Here is a 16532-nt window from a genome sequence, read left to right as displayed (position 1 = left end):
AAATTGTCCTTGATGAGATAACCACAGAAGGGACCATAGATGGCCTGAACTCGCCTCTGGGTGGAGACTTAACATCGTAGTGAAGAAAAATTCATCCGTTCCTCCATCCTGGGGGATCAAAACCTTGTCTACAGAAAATGCATAGTCATCCCTAAACTCTGAGCACCTGCGTGAAAGTCAATCCTGAGTATTCATGATAAATTTACATTTCCCTGTCTGCTCCCTGTAAAAGCCCACCTCCCCAAGCTGCCTCCAAGGAGCCCGGATTGCTCCTTTTCTTATACAATGAAATAAAGGCTTCTTTCTGATCTCCCACCTGGGCCTCTTGCTTATTGGTTGTAACAAGTCAGGCCAAGCAAAATCTGGGGTTTTCATCCAGCAACATAAAGATGGTGGGAACATGGATCATCCTCCTCCTCAAGTCTAGAAATAGATTTTTCTGGGCAGGAGAGGGTGGGAGGGTACATCTAGATAGACAATACCACACGGCCTGTCTAACCTTCCTCCAAAGGTCCCCTACCCCATCCTACTACTAATATTCCAAAATCCTAACAAAACTGGAAGGGGGGAGCTCGAAATAGAAATTAAATTAGTAGGATATATTAAAAATTGTGTACTTTTTACATACTTGAGTTTAAAATGGAAACCCTGTTGCATAGTGGTTAAGAGCTATGGCTGCTAACCAAAAAGGTCTGCAGTTCAAATCCCCTAGGCACACCTTGGAAACCCTGTGGGGAGGTTCTACCCTGTCCTATAGGGTTGCTGTGAGTTGGAATAACTTGACAGCAGTGGGTTTTGAGTTTAAAATAACAAAAAAAGCCTCTTGCCGTTGAGTTGATTCCGACTCATTACGACCCTGAGTTTAAAAATTCACACTGCTACATGTTCATTAACCATCCATCTCGACTTACTCACTGACCATTCATCCCTCAGCTCACTGTGACGTGCTCAACTCCCACCAGTTCACTGAAAGCTCCATTGGAAAGGTCACCAATATTACGCTGAGTGAAATAAGTCAATCATAAAAGAACAAGTATCGTATGACCTCACTTATATAAAGAGACAAGAAAAGGCAAAGGTATAGAGAACAGAGTTTATTAGTGGTTACCAAGGGCAGGAGGGAGGGTGAAAGAGGGTTAATAGTGATGGAAATTTCTTGTTGTTTAAGGTAGGGTTGCACAGCCAATTACTGTAATTGCTGTCAATAAGTTGTACTCTTGTAAAACGTTAAATTGGCAAAAGTTGTGTGATAGATTATATTTACAACAAACAAAGAAAAGAAAAGGAAGAGTAGCTGCTGAGGCTGCTTGTGGAGCTTACATTCTGGTGGGGAAGAAACAGATAATACACAAAAAAGAATATATGACATAATGTCAGAAAGTGAAGACAGCAATGAATACGTGACATAATATCAGAAAGTGAAGACCAGCTTTAGGGTCAGATAGGCCAGTACTCAAATCTACTCTCCACACTGTGTAGGATACTTAACCTCTCTGAGCCTCAGTTTCATTTTTTTATAAATAAAAATATTATATTGCAGGGTTATTTTAAGAATGAAATCCAGTTACAATTGAATGGACTCTGACTCATGGTGGCCCCATGAGTGTCAGAGTAGAACTGTGTTTCATACGTTTTTGATAACTGATTTTTTGGGAAGTGGATTGCCAGGCCTTTCTTCTAAGGTGACTGAGTAGGCTCCAACTTCCAATCTTACCGTTAGCAGCCAAGCATGTGAAGTGTTTGCATCACCCAGGAACTCCATGAGAATGAAGAGCTGGTGTGTACAGGCCCTGGTGGTACAGTGGTTAAGCATTTGGCTGCTAACCAAAAGGTCGGCAGTTCAAATCTACCAGCTGCTCCTTGGAAACCCCATGGGGTTCTACTCTGTCCTATAGGGTTGCTATGAGTCAGAATCAACAGCAATAGGTTGTTTTTTTGTTTTTTGTTTTTAATTTTTAGGATAGTGTTTAGAACAAATGTTGGTATTCTGTCCTGTCCAGCCACTTTGAGAGTGCTGTGGCAGAAGGATTCACGGGCCTCTAGGGCAGGGCAATCTTATCTCCAGATTAGTTCTGGTAGGCTCCTAAATTATTCTATTCACACCTGAAACCCAGCCATTCTGAATCATTCCGTCTGGGGGCGGACCCCCCAGGGCAACATTTTTAGTAAATGGAAACAAGCCTGAGCGTCTCTGTTAGCCAACACTCATCACTCAGTTCCTGTTGTCCTGGTAACTTCTGCTTACCCTAACTGGTGTTTAGATTCTGCCCCTGGGTGGTGCAAACAGTTAATATGCTTGGCTGCTAACCGAGAGGTTAGAGTCTCAGGTATCCACAGATGCCTTGAAAGAAAGGCCTAGGGATCTACTTTCAAAAAATCAGCCATTGCAAACCCTATGGAGCACGGTTCCACTCGGGCACAGATAGGGTTGCCGTAAGTTGGAGTCGACTAGACAGCAAGTGTTGTTTTGTTTTGTTTTTTTCACGAGGCTGTAAGCCTTAGTAATAGGCTGTATTCTTTCCAGCAACACTATCCTCCTGGCTTCTTTTCATATATGGCAAATAACCTTATTTAAATCTTGTTTTGAATGTACCAGCTATTAAAAAATACATATGAGTAAATTTGGGAAGGTCGAGCACTAGTGAACATTTGAAGATATTAAGGAATTATTAATAATTTTTAGGTGTGATGGTGATATTGTGGTCTGTTAAAGAAAAGCTGTCTTATTTTTAGAGATACTGAGTATTTATGAATGAACTAAATGATGCCTTGGATTTACTTTAAAACAAGCTAATATGGTGGTAGGGGAGGGGTGATAAATTGGTTGGAAATATAGAATGGGTTCATGGGTTAATTATATAATTCCATCTACTTTAGTTTATGTTTAAAATTTTCCATAATAAAAAATAAAAAGTTACACAAATTTGCTTCTGCCTCAGGGCCTTTGCACATGCTGGTCCCACTGCCTAGAACAGTCTTCTTCCAGAAAGTCACATAGCATACTTTCTTAATATAGTCTAGTCTCTGCTCAAATGTCACCTTCTCAGAGAGACCTTCTCTTACTACTCAATACAAAACAGCATTCCTTTCATCCTTTTTTACTTTTCTAGTTCTTTATCCTGCTTTATTTTTCTTTATAGCACTTCTCACTATCTGATATTTGCTATATTTTCATTTGTAAAAATATAGACTCCATTAGGACAGGGATTTTATTTTATTCACTGTAATGTCCCTATGCCTAGAACTGCCTGACACGTAAGGGAAATAAAAAAAAAAAATTAATTGAAAGAATAAATGGACATTCTGTATAGCTTAGAGTCCCCATCAAATTGATAGATTCTCTGTCCCGAGTTTTCTACTCAAGCATTGGAGGATGGGAGAAAGCACTTTTAAATGCTGAGGTACCGTATAGGTTAGTTATTATCATTCTTAGTCCAGTTGGGAGAGACTAAGAAAGAATGATTAGATTACTACACCAAGGGTACCAGGTCGGCAATGTCTTAGAAAGGCTTCTATTCTAGAATCAGCTCTTCTCAAGGCCACTACTTAGAAGCCAGCTTACCCTGGCCAGTTTAACCCTTAGAAACATAGACCATCATGGTATTCCACAATTGGACCTAGAATGTCCTTTTCCTGGAGATAATGCGACTACCCCATCCTTTTAGGAACGTGATTTTGGATTGCTTTTTCAACAGTAGTGAATTTTCACTGGTCTCCTTACAGCTGTAAACTGGTCATTCTCAGGACAAGTTGTGCACATTCATAGGAGACTAATCAGGCCCCTGTCCATTGGACAAAGCAAACCAGGGCCTAGTTTCATTAATCAAACCATAGAACACATGCCCCAAGTTCTCTTTCCTTTGTTCAGGATAACAACACCAATGTCTGAAAGCTCTTCCCAGACCTTGACTTCCTTTACCTTGGTTCTGCCCCTGGAGTTTGTCTCACTTCTTTTGGAAGGATAATAGTAGAGACCACTACTGAGCCAGAAGGCCTTAGAGCTGCCCATTCTACAAAGACTGACCCAAAGGAATAGGGTAAACAACTCCTACAAAACCTCGGTGTCCTCTTTATGAACCAACAGATTTTGAAAATTATGAGTTTATTTGAGGATTTCAAATCTAGAATATTTCACTTCCAAGAGGTAAACATATTTCTCCAAGATTCTAAGAACAATCATATGTAAGCATTATACATAACACACATGTAGCATATGTACATGATATCAAAGCCCTATTTTATCTGAACTGCACTTATAATGAAATGTTATGTAATTACTGTAACAATATCTAAAAACGGAATAAAATTTTAATAAGACAAACTGTTAAATATACTAAACTTTGTGTAAACAGTACTAAATAAGCATTTTTATGTTCACTTAACATTTGCTTTCCAGGAGTTTTTCTGCTTAGAGAAAACACGAAATAGTATAGCCTGAATAATGTGGAGTCTGGCTCTTTTGCATATAAATTTTTATGGAAAAGAGCCTGGGATTTGGGGAAAGACAACTCCCGTGTAATAAGTATGCTTTCTTTTCAATAGCTTCCATGAGAATGGAAGTACAGAACAAAAAATGCAGATGGCATGACAAGTGGCCATCTTCTGCATCATGTGAGGTTAAGGATAGGATGAAACATGCAAGACTGACCAGGGGACAGAAATGTGACCAGAGTAGACCTTGGAGGAGGCCTGGGGTTCCCACAGTGCCATCAAGCTCCTTTAAGAATAAAACGTCATACTTCACATTCAACACGGAATCATTTTCCGCCAACAATTTGTCTGTAAGCCTTCCCTTTGTCTACCAACTAATTCCTACAAAGAATCCTGAGCAGGAGTGGGCATTCAACAATTAAGAAACATTGGAGGACAGTGGAAGCAAATCCGTGGACGGGTAGTCGAATGGTAAATAGCTCATCATTATCAGAATATATGATAACAGAAGTATATTTTGTGTTTCACTTGCCCTAGCCTAGATGAATTAATACAAATTATACATATATATTTAATTTATCACAAAATTTTTCAGACATTCAAGAATGTATAGATAATAATAAACACCTGAAGCACTTACTGATGAAGGCCAAAGACTACAGCCTTCTGTATGAATTACACCGGTATCTGAAGAAAATGAAAATCTTTACAGCTGGACTGATAAACAACATCATGATAAATGGAGAAGAAATGGAAGTTGTCGAGGATTTCATTCTACTTGGATCAACAATCAACATCCATGGAAGCTGCAGCCAAGAAATTAAATAGTGTATTGTATTAGGCAAATCTGCTGCAAAAGACCTCGTTAAATTTTTAAAAAACAAAAATGTCACTTTGATGACTAAGGTGCAGCTGTCCAGGCCATAGTTTTTTCAATCGCCTTATATGCATGTGAAAGTTGAGTAATGAAAAAGTTAGACAGGAGAGTAACTGAGGTATTTGAAATGTAGTGTTGGTGAAGGATATTGAATATACTGTGGATTGCCAAAAGAATGAACAAATCAGTCTTAGAAGAAATACAACCAGAATGTTCCTTAGAAGCAAGATTGGCAACACTTGTTTTGGGCATGTCATTAAGAAAGAACAATCGACAGAAAAGGACATCATGGTTGGTAGAGAGTCAGCAAAAATCAGGGTAAACCTCAGTGAGAAAGATTGACACAACAGCTACCGTGATGGAGTCATACATGCCAGGGATCATAAAGACAGCGCAATATTGGGCAGCGTCTTTTTCCTTTATACATTAAGATCGCTATGAGTTAGAGCTTAAAAATTAGAGCTTACTCGATGGCAATTATCAACAATAACAACCCTTAATCCAGCTTCGTGAATAAAACTTTATCCATACAGCTGAAGGTCCTCATGTGCCCCTCAGAGATCATATTCTGCTCTCCACCAGGGGTAACTACTATTCTGAATTGAGTGTTTATCATCTCATGTATTTCTTGAAAATTATATTTTATAACCCTGTAGAAGTTATGAACATACTCTTTCAATTCTAAAGCTCTAGGGCACTTTTAAAATTGTGCTAAAAATATCTTTCTTACTGCTCTAATAAGTTAATATTGAAAATATTTTTAGTCTAACATGAATCCGTCTACAGTATATTATTTTAAATGAGGCAACTAATTGGTAGTAAACACCGCAAGTTAAATAATAAATGTAAGTAATTTGGGAACTCTATGGATTAAATTTATAGTCTTTATTCTTTTTTTAACTAAAAAAAATTTAGACTTACAAAAGTGGAAAGTACCCTTGATTACCTGGAGCTTGGCCAAAGTCAGTGGCATATGTAATCAACTAACAGTAGCTAGAATGTAACACTTTAAAGGGAATAATAACTAAAGAGTGTATTCCATACTCTTTAAGGTGGACAAAATGCTCAGTAAACTCAGCCTTGTGCTTGAGCCTCCCTAGTTATAATTTAGGTATGTGTCAGAGTTGTATGAATGCTTGTTAACCAGCAGGGCACCATTTAATAAATCTCTATACTGTTATAGTCATCCAAGAGGTCTTGTCTACTAGACATCAACTACTTTTGCCAGAGTGGTAGAACAATTGATGCACTTAGAAATGACATTGTTTTAGGCTAGCTCAGTAAAACGTGACTAGGTAAAACAGAGCACAGTTTATTTTGTAAAGAGCCAGATCAATGAAGCATTGATGGAAACCAACATGAGGGTAGCTTTAGCCAATGAATTCGTTTGCTGGTTTTTAGTTCCTGGGACAAAGATCTCATATTATTAATACAAGTCCACAGTCTTTTATCTGAAATTTTGAAATCCAAAGAGCTCTGAAAATTGACAATTTTATAACTCATTTGATACCAAAACCATGTAATGATCTGAACTCATTTAGTGGAAAATCGTCACCTGATCTGATCTGAGGCTTTTTAAACTCTTTATTTAAACCACTTGGTGTGGCTGTGTCTATGTTTCACCGCAGAAATATTAACATGTTTGATTAGAGGGTGTTGCTTCACATCCCACTAGGGGTGCTACATAGTATATAGAATAATCTTTCTAAAATCCAAAAATATCTCAATTCTGGAACATACTTGCCACAATAGTTTTAAATGAGAGATTATGGAACTATAAGGGCTATCACCAATTGAGTAGCTGCCAAGGGTTGGGGCTCTGTTAGCTCTTTCACTTAATGCTATCTTACTTCACTTCCCATGGATGCTCTTATTGAGATAAGCATATTTCTGTACCTTTGCTATTGCATTAACACAGATATAATTGAATGTTGAATAAGATTTTTTCCCATTACTTCTGAATTGCTGGGAAAACCCCAAAGCTGAGAGCATAAGGTGCTAAAACTAAGGAAAATGGGTGCTTACATTTCCCACTCTCAATTCCAAAGGAAATCTTCAGATGCATGCCCTTGGAACTTGCTAAGAGAACTAGATTTGCTACCCCAGCCATCATCCCTGGCACCTGCAGCTTATATACGAAGACCAGAAATGCTGAAAGAAAGACCCAGATTGTGAGTTTCCTCCATTTGCCTTTTTTTTTTTTTTTTTTCTGCTTCACTTCTCACCCCCAACCCAAGCCAAATTAGGACACTAAGTGAACCTCCAGTGAATTTGTAAATTTGAGAAGTATCTACAAGAGGAAGAGGGTCATGTCCCAGGTTGAAGTTATGGCTATGTCCCATGTTACTGATCTTCCCTTTGTTCCTATTGGAGCAGAGGGAAAAGAAATTGGAGAGTGATGACAGGGAAGAGAGAAAGGAAAGTAGGGAAGCAGTCTGCTCCTTTGCTGAAGTAATACAGAAGAGTTGATGCACTTGGAGAAGAAATTGTTTTAGGCATAGCTGGTAAAGCATGAACACATCAAGTGAAGTACAGTTTTGTTTTGTTTTGGTTTTTAATTAGATTACCGTTGGGCATAGCCAGAATGTGGGAGTTTTTTGGTCAAGAGGACACTGAAGAAGGCAGCCAGGCTGGAGCCATTTTGTGGCTACACCACTGAAGAGGGATGCCTGCAGGGCAAAAGGATTTCAGCCTCAAGGAGTGGTAGCATTATATGGGGGAAAAAAGAGGCAGTTGATGGACTTTAAAGGAGATCAGGCTAACTTCTCCCAAATCAGGAACACAAACAGTGGGGTGGTTCCCTACAGAGCTCCCAAAGAAACCCCACATACACTCCATTTGGATGCCCGTTTCACAGACAGCATCCACAGCCAAGAGAGGACAACGGTACAAGTTAAATAAAAAGATGTTTGCCCCTTTTCATTGCCCATCCCAGGAGTGTGTGTATACAAATGAGTCTCCCTTTTAGGCCTCTTCTACTTTGATAACCACTGTCACCCCATGCCTCCCTCTCACTCCCATCCCATCCTCTTCCCGACCTTTCTTTCTGCTTCAAGCATAAACAAAAGAAGATGGTTTCTTTCAGCACAGCAAAGCAGGCTGAAATTTTCCAAAGGAACTTGCAAAAGACAAAGGGACATAAAGAAAACACAAAATTCATAAGTATTGTCAAACTTACAAAGCACAGGTTTCCAACCCTACAATATCTAAACAATGCCAGGCCCTCGACTGTGATGTTCACGCTCTCTCTGAAAGAGTCCTGTCCAGAGAAACTCTATTTCAGATCATCTACAAACCTTCTTTCTACACTCTTCTCTGCCTCCATGCCTTCTTAGAGTAAGGTCTGAAGGACATCCTGGCTGAACAATAGGTGATACACACATGGATAAAGAAATACTAGACTTTCTTACTTTTGAGACAGATGGACCTGGGTGACCTTGTGAAATTTACTTAACCTCTATGAGCCTTAATTTTGCTCATCTGTAAATTGAAGATAATAATAGTACCTATTTCTTAGAGTTGTGAACTGCTCACATGAATGCCTGCTATATCATAAACCTGTTACCACATCCATTGTTGTTGACTTGATTCCGACTCATAGGACAGAGAACTGCCCCACAGGGCTTCCGAGGAGTGGCTGGTAGATTCGAACTGCCAACCCTTTGGTTAGTAGCCAACCCCTTTAACCCCTGCGCCGCCAGGGCTTCAAAACCAAACCCATTGCAGTAGAGTCAATTCTGACTCACTGCAACCCTATAGGACAGAGTAGAACGGCCCCATAGCCATCCTCAGCCATATGGTAAGTGTTCAAAAACTATTTGCTGTTATTATTAGTAGTAGTAGTAGTAGTGGTGGTAGTATCAGAATCAATATAGGAAGGAACCAGCCAACACTGCCTTCCTTTTTCTACCTCTATTTATGTCTCCATGTCCCCATTCCTTCTCACATTCCTCCCACCCTCATAGTTAGATAAAGTTTTTTTCCTCACACCTGAATGTCTCCGAGGTTGCCTTATTTGAGTTGAATATACCACATCATAGATTTATTTGAATAAGCCATATCAAATTCACCAATAGGCGAATCTCTTTACCTATTGGCTTTTTTAACTAATGTTCTAACCTGGCATCTAGTCTGTGGGACCTTAGTGCCACGACACATGATTATATCCCTGGGCTAGCCGAACATTTCTGTCTGTTTCATCTCTGAAGGACATCTTCACTTCCAAAGTCCAGGTGATGGACCAGCTTCAGTTAATTTCACACTTTCTGAAACTCACATGGCTCATGTTTGAGTCAGGTGAACTGCACCCTTGTCACCCCACCCAGGCATCAGACAGGCCCAGGATCAAACCTTGGTTCATATAATAAATTGCTAACATTATGTACTTAATCTTTCTAAGCCTCAGTTCACTCTTTGTGGATGGTGGTTAGGTTATCTCCCTAACAGAGTCTTTATGAAGGTTAAATGAGAAATGAATGTCTAACACTTAATACTGAGGCTGGCTCACAGTATCAGAGGCACAGTAAATGGTGGCCATCATCATTAGTACATGTTCATAGTATCATAATTACTTTACATTAGCAATTACGTGAACGATTCATATTAACATAAAAGAGGACTCTCTTTTGCATAGTCTCTCATTCACATAGAACCTAGCCTATAAGGCAGTGCTCTTAACCTTTGGGATTTGTAAGAGTCACCTGTCTACCTTTGAACCTTAATAAGTGTCCAACTCACCTAAGATAGAAGTACAAATGGCATATTTATGGGCTTGGGTCCAACTGGTTTCCTAACTGGTTCATCTTTATTGCCAACTTTGGTTATGCAATTAAAAAGAGTTCCCCTGTATTTATCGTTCTTCAAAGGCTGTTAGTGAAGAGTAAATAATTTGAATGATTGATTACTAATGTGTTTACATTTCAGATTCACGTTTACTAGCTAGGACCTCATACCCCAAGCTGACCTTCATTTACGTCCAAAGTCCCTACTGCAAAGTGCAGCCATTTCTGCTTTAGTAGGAGCTAACGTGTGCACTAAATAAATAAATCCACAGGCACAGGATGGCTAAATAACCTCATGCTGCCATCTCGGCTGAACAATGAGTAGTTCATGGGCAGCAGACATGACACACTTTCTTTAGAATACACCAGCAGAAGGCCATGCAGTGAACCTCTGAGTCAGACGCTCCAGGACTGGAGGTTTGGCTCTGTGTTACCCTGGAAAGGTCAATTAATCTCTCCGAGCATCTGTAAAAATGGAGAGAATGATTGTACCTACCTCTTGGGTTGTTTGGAGTCTTAAATAAGTTAATCAATGAAAAAGGTGCAGCTTATAAGAGACAGTCTCCTTGGTGTTGACCTCACATCTGTTCTTGGGTCTACTCCATCGTCTCTTTCTTATTCTTGTTCACCTTTTAGTGCCTGAACAGGGATCTTCCCTGCCCAGACCATACCTGGAGAATCATGTTTATTTCTGGGAATTTAAAGAAGGCTTCGGCCAGGATTATAAATGACAGGAAAGTGTCACATGAGAAATCGATTTTTAGACATTAGGTAACAAGTAAAGAAAACTGAATAAAGTACGGACTTGAGTTAATGTTGTTTCATTAGCTATAACAAATGTATCAGAGTAATGTTAACAACAGGGGAACTTGGATATGGGAACTTCTATAATATCCTTCCAACTTTTATGTAAATCTACGACTACTTTTCAGTAAATCTAAAACTATTCTAAAATAGAAAGTTTATTAACTCTTTAAAAAAGGTATCTATAAGTATAAAAACTATAAAATAGTCAGAATTTACATTTATATTATACATTTATTCCTATATGTACATATTAAGAATATATCTGAATAAAACAGGAAATAAATATCAAAAATAGACCTTCAGTCAGGAATAAAGAACACTTTGGGGAGATTATAAGATTAATCACTTTCTTTGAATATTTTCAGTTCTCTTTAGATATATACCCTGTAATTCCCAAAGCAGAAATAATGAGTAGAATTTACAGATAATCCAGTTTCACAAAAGAAATGGACACATTATGGAGTAATATATGACTTCTTTCAACGTTGTCCATAGGGAGGTCAGGTGACCACCTATCAGGGATGTTGCAATGAGTGGGCAGGAAGCAGGGCTGGATTAAGGCATATGAGGCCCCTAAGCACTGAGAATCTGTGGCGCCCCACCCTTCGCCCCCTGCTTATTCACACACTTAAATAGGATATGTGAATTATAATATACATGTGTATACGTGTGTGTGTCTTAGCTATTCATGGTGTAACTTCTTTTTAAACCTGACTATAATATTAGCAATTGAATGCAAAAGTGGCTTATGCCATTTTAGCAGAATGAGATGAACTGGATTATAAAATTTTTAGTGGCTGCAGGATACTAAGATTTTTATTATATACCGCATTTTCCACAAAACAAATGCTCCACATATTCTACAACAAAGAAAATGAGTCAGTGAACTTAGTTTCTTCAACAATCAATGTAAAATTCTGTTGCTCTCCCACAACAAAAAATTGAATTTTACACTTTTGCTTTAAACAGCTCATGCTTCAGTTTTGATGCTTGTTTCATAATAAATGCTTAATTATAAATGAACAAATGAAAAGATGTCATAAGAGAAAATTTAATGATCAGAAAACAAATATTATAGCAAATTACTACATTTTATTTTTAGATAGATCTTTCATTTCTAACATATCAGTTTGTAATAATTAAAGTTAGGAACCTGCGTAAATGCTATACAGTTTAAAAGTAACTTGATTGGATTCATTGCAATGGTCAGCTTATTCGCGTTTCCTCTCTTTTGCCCACCGTCTAGGACTGGAGTTCCCACTGCTTGTTTACCAGGACGTGCATAAGAGCACACTCCTGTGTTTGTATCATGCCAAAGAGCATTGCTGGCCCTCCTGGCTGGAGTTGCTGGACCAGCCAATGTGGAGGTACAAGGCGATTCTCTCAAAATTGATCAGAGGCCTGTTATCTATTAATATAATCCATCCTTTCCCAATAACCACTCATGTTGGAGTCAGTTGCATATGTATGAATGTAGCAAGAGTGGGGCCCTGGTGGTGCAGTGGTTAAGCATTTGGCTGCTAACCAAAAGTCAGCAGCTCGAATCTATCAGCCACTCCTTGGAAATCCTATGGGGCAGTTCTACTCCATCCTGTAGGGCTGCTATGAGTCAGAATCAATTCCACGGCGACACGTTTGGTTTTTTGGTAGAAAGAGATAGACTCGACGGCCAACCCCCATCGCTTGTTTATTAGAAAGAAATAGTACACTCCCAAGAGACCTGCTGAGATAAGGCGTTTCAATTACATAGGCGGGGACTGTAGGAGACAGATGTCAATGAGGATGTTGCTATGGTAGGGACCTCATACCTTAAACAACCTTGCGCATGGGTGCCCTCGTTACCCTGTGTGAGCTTCATTTCCAGCCAGCACATTCTCATGCACTGGAGCTGGTAACAATTTCATCTGCTGCCCTACCAGTTCACTTACACGGCAATGCTTGCTTTTCCTGTGTCCTGTCTGCTTGGCATTTATGAGTCTTTGCTTTGGACAGCTGGTGCCCCTATTTTATTGATGCCCTAAGCATGTGCTTACCTTGCTTATTGGGTAATCCATTCCTGGTAGGAAGTTGCTCTTGAAAAAATTTTATGTATTTTATGACCACCTGCTTATCTTTGTGTCCATCTGCTTTGTCTTATCCTTTTCTGCCTTTGTCCTTTTGGTTCATTAAGTTTCAGATTTGGAATAGACTTCAGAGAACATCTAGTTCTGATTTGATGTGTGGATTTTCTGACCGTCTTCTTGGCCTCTGGTATTATATGCTAAGCATCACCAGGAATCCCACTTGCTCATTTTAAACCACGATACTTTGTGTTTTCCTTATTCTGGCTCAAGCTCCCCGTCTCAGGTTTTCCCTGCTTCAACAACCTGCTAAGACACACTTCTCTGACTCTGATCTCAGAATGCTCACAGACTTATTCTTGCCCTCTGGACACAAATTGAAGCCGTGGCTGGTCCTGGTACCTGTACAGTCCCACAGGGCCATTCCAGCCAGGTTCCTTGCTAGACAACGGGGCACAGAAAAACATTTGTAATCAATCACTGCCCTAGTCCTGGGGCCAACATCCAGTCTCTTTAATTATTTTAACAAAACTCTTTTAACCCAGCCATGCCCTTTCATGCCCTTGTACACTTGCACAAATGGACCTGGGGAAATGAAACAAAAATGAAACCTACAGAATGCATCATGACTCACAAAACAGATAAACCATACCAAACCATTACGTGCCGCATACATGATCTAAGATCAAATTGTTCTGACCCTAATTCCTTCAGATTCATATCTCCCAAGAAAAACCATCAATAAATTGTCTTAACTGTAACTTTGAAGATTTACATTTTCCACAGATAAAACCAGTGACTCTTCCAACAGCTCACCACAGTTATAAATTCTGACCAACCCATGCTCAGACCACGTTTACTAACTGCCACCTAAAGCCACCTGATGACTACCTGCAGCCCTAAAGCCCTATGAGTACCCTTCTCCAACTCCTCCTTTCAAAGATGCTGTTAGGGTTGTTTTCTCCCTTGCTCACTATAGATAGTGGATCTTCATTATTCAAAGATTCCATATTTGCAAATTCTCCTATTTGCTAAAATTTATTTGTAACTCCAAAATCAATATTTGTGGGCATTCGTGGTCATTCATGGAAATGTACAGAGTGGCAAAAAATTGGAGTCTCTGATGTACACATTCCCTGCTGAGATCAAACAAGCTGGTGCTCTGCCCTCTAGTTTCAGCTCTCACACTGTAAACAGGTATCCTTTGGATATTCTGTTTGGTGCCATGTTTTTCATTTTTGTGTTTTGTATTGGTGATTTCACTGTTTAAAATAGCCCCCGAGTATAGTGTTGAACTACTTACCGTCCAGTGTTCCCAAGCTCAAGACGGCTGTGATGTGCTTTACAAAGAAAATGCGTTTGTTGGTTAAGCATCATTTAGGCATGAGGTATAGTGCTGTTGGCCGAGAGTTCAATGTTAATGGATTAACAGTGGGTGTCTTTAGACTGAAACACACGTAATACAAGGTTCTGTTTCGATCAGTTGAGGAAAACATTGTGACCAGAGGCTTGCAGGAAATCAACCCTGCATTTCCCCTAGAAGCAATGATTCAATATCCCGTAATTCAGCATTCATAGTAACGTTATAGAACATAATTACCGTGAACAATAAGAATTAACCACATAATAAACCTAGCTTTGGATGATCAACAGAATCTCCTAGTAATCTTTGATTAAGAAGTTTAACAAGTTTTTGCCTGTTTATGACCATTTTCTTTTTGCTCACCTAGCACATACCTACTTTTCTTTCAAGAGTTCATAATATCACTGTGAAGTCTTCTCTGATGTCCTCCTCGCCTCAACCCCCAGAACTGCTCCTTACAGTTACTTACCCCATCGTTTGTGTTTCCTGAGCCCTTGGCTCAGACTTACCAACTTTTTTCTCACAATATTTGTATTATTTTATTTATGTCTGCCTACTACCTCCCAAAGACTAATTTCCTTAAGGGCACGAGCACTTTTATGTATCTGAGTTAATAATTTAGGATAGGCACTAAATAAATGTTATTCAAACTCATATTATTATTCACAATAAAATTACAAAATGAGCTTCAACGACTACATGTATTAACTGTTCTTTCTCAGCCATCAGAGCCTTATGTAGAACAAATTTCCATACACTCATTCCTTTATGGTAAGAAGAGTCTACATAACCTGGCACTGTGCTATAGGATTACGGGGATGTAGGTGATGAGCATGCCAAGTACAGTTTGCATTTCCCACTTGCAAAGAGGAAAACCAACCCCATTCAGCATTTTCAAATTTTAAAAATGCTTTTAATTATTAAAATAATATAGGAATTTAGCTTCTGATACTATATGTATACATACAAAACCCGTTTCTGTTGAGTCGATTCTGACTTATAGCAACCCTATAGGACAGAGTAGAACTGCCCCACAGGGTTTCCAAGGAGCGCCTGGTGGATTTGAACTACTGACTTTTTGGTAAGCAGCCGAACTCTTAACCACTACGCCACCCAGGTTTCCATGTATGCATATACATGTATATTTATGTATATTACAGATAAAGCTAAAGTCTCTTTTGGATTCTATCTCCATCCTGACGTCTTCCAGAGGTGTCCACTGTTATTAGTTATGCATCCTTCCATACTATTTGCACACATAAGAAAAAATATAGTACTGCTTTGTGTATGTGTTTGATATAAATTTAATCATCAAGTGTCGTTAACCAAACCTAAACCTGTTGCTGTCAAGTCAGTTCCGACTCATAGCGACCCTAGAGGACTGAGTAGAACAGCCCCATAGAGTTTCCAGACAGCGCCTGGTGGATTCAAACTGCCGACCTTTCAGTTAGCAGCCATAGCATTTAACCATTACGCCATCAGGGTTTCCTTTATAAATACAGTTTTGCGTATGGGTTATCAATGACAAAGACTGCATAAAAGATGTTTGTTTCCTTGGTTCTGTTCTCAACCTGTGTTGTAAGTAAAAATTAAGCATTACTCAGAGTGTATAAACACTTGTATTAATAAATATAAATATATGGCACATTAGCCTTATATTTTCTAAAGATTTTGGCTGATTCCTAATACAGCTTATGTGGGTGTTGTAAAGATTAGTGAGGTAATTCATAAAACTATTTCATCTCTTTAGAACACAAAAGTTAAAAACAAAGAAGTAAGTTTTAAGTGATCCAAGAAAGCTAAATGCACAAAAGCAATATGTTGTTTTTAGCGAAAAATTTATTCAGAGCTTTACATAGTCGTAAAGTATGTTCTCAACACTAGACAAATCGTAAGTGTAGATATCTCTCCTTTCCAGTTACCTCCATAAAACTCTAATTTGCCTGTGTTAAATAGGTCTTCATTACACGTAGAATTTTTATTTTATAATAGGAAAGTCATACTCATGCTCAACAAGTTGTTTTTAGCACCAACCTGGAATTTTTCCAACCAAATATTGAGAATGCATCTTTGAAATGTATGATGAAAAAGTATTAAAGAATGATGAATTGATGCATTCACAGTTGGAAAGTAGTAAGTGGTTGTGGTTGTGGACTATATTTGCTAATAAATTCAACTTCTGAAAGCTGCAAAAGTTTTTAGAAATGTAATTA

The 16532-nt window shown here is 38.8% G+C and overlaps 1 protein-coding gene across 3 annotated transcripts in view; it reads left to right on the top strand.

Annotated features, from left to right (window-relative positions):
* The window catches only part of HIBADH (3-hydroxyisobutyrate dehydrogenase), a 200385-nt gene that overhangs the window by 9982 nt on the left and 173871 nt on the right, over positions 1–16532 (top strand). For 2 of the 3 annotated variants that reach the window (XM_049893330.1, XM_049893331.1), the window contains exon 2: positions 7357–7479. The exons of the other annotated variant lie outside the window; for it this stretch is intronic. In XM_049893330.1, coding sequence (XP_049749287.1) covers positions 7457–7479 — 23 coding nt within the window. In that variant the 5' untranslated portion in view covers positions 7357–7456. The remainder of the gene's footprint in view (positions 1–7356; positions 7480–16532) is intronic. 3 annotated transcript variants of the gene reach the window in all.

This window comes from Elephas maximus, chromosome 8 (genome assembly GCF_024166365.1).
Source record: "Elephas maximus indicus isolate mEleMax1 chromosome 8, mEleMax1 primary haplotype, whole genome shotgun sequence".
Taxonomy (NCBI): Eukaryota; Metazoa; Chordata; class Mammalia; order Proboscidea; family Elephantidae; genus Elephas; species Elephas maximus.
This window is presented reverse-complemented; position numbering and strand designations above follow the sequence as displayed.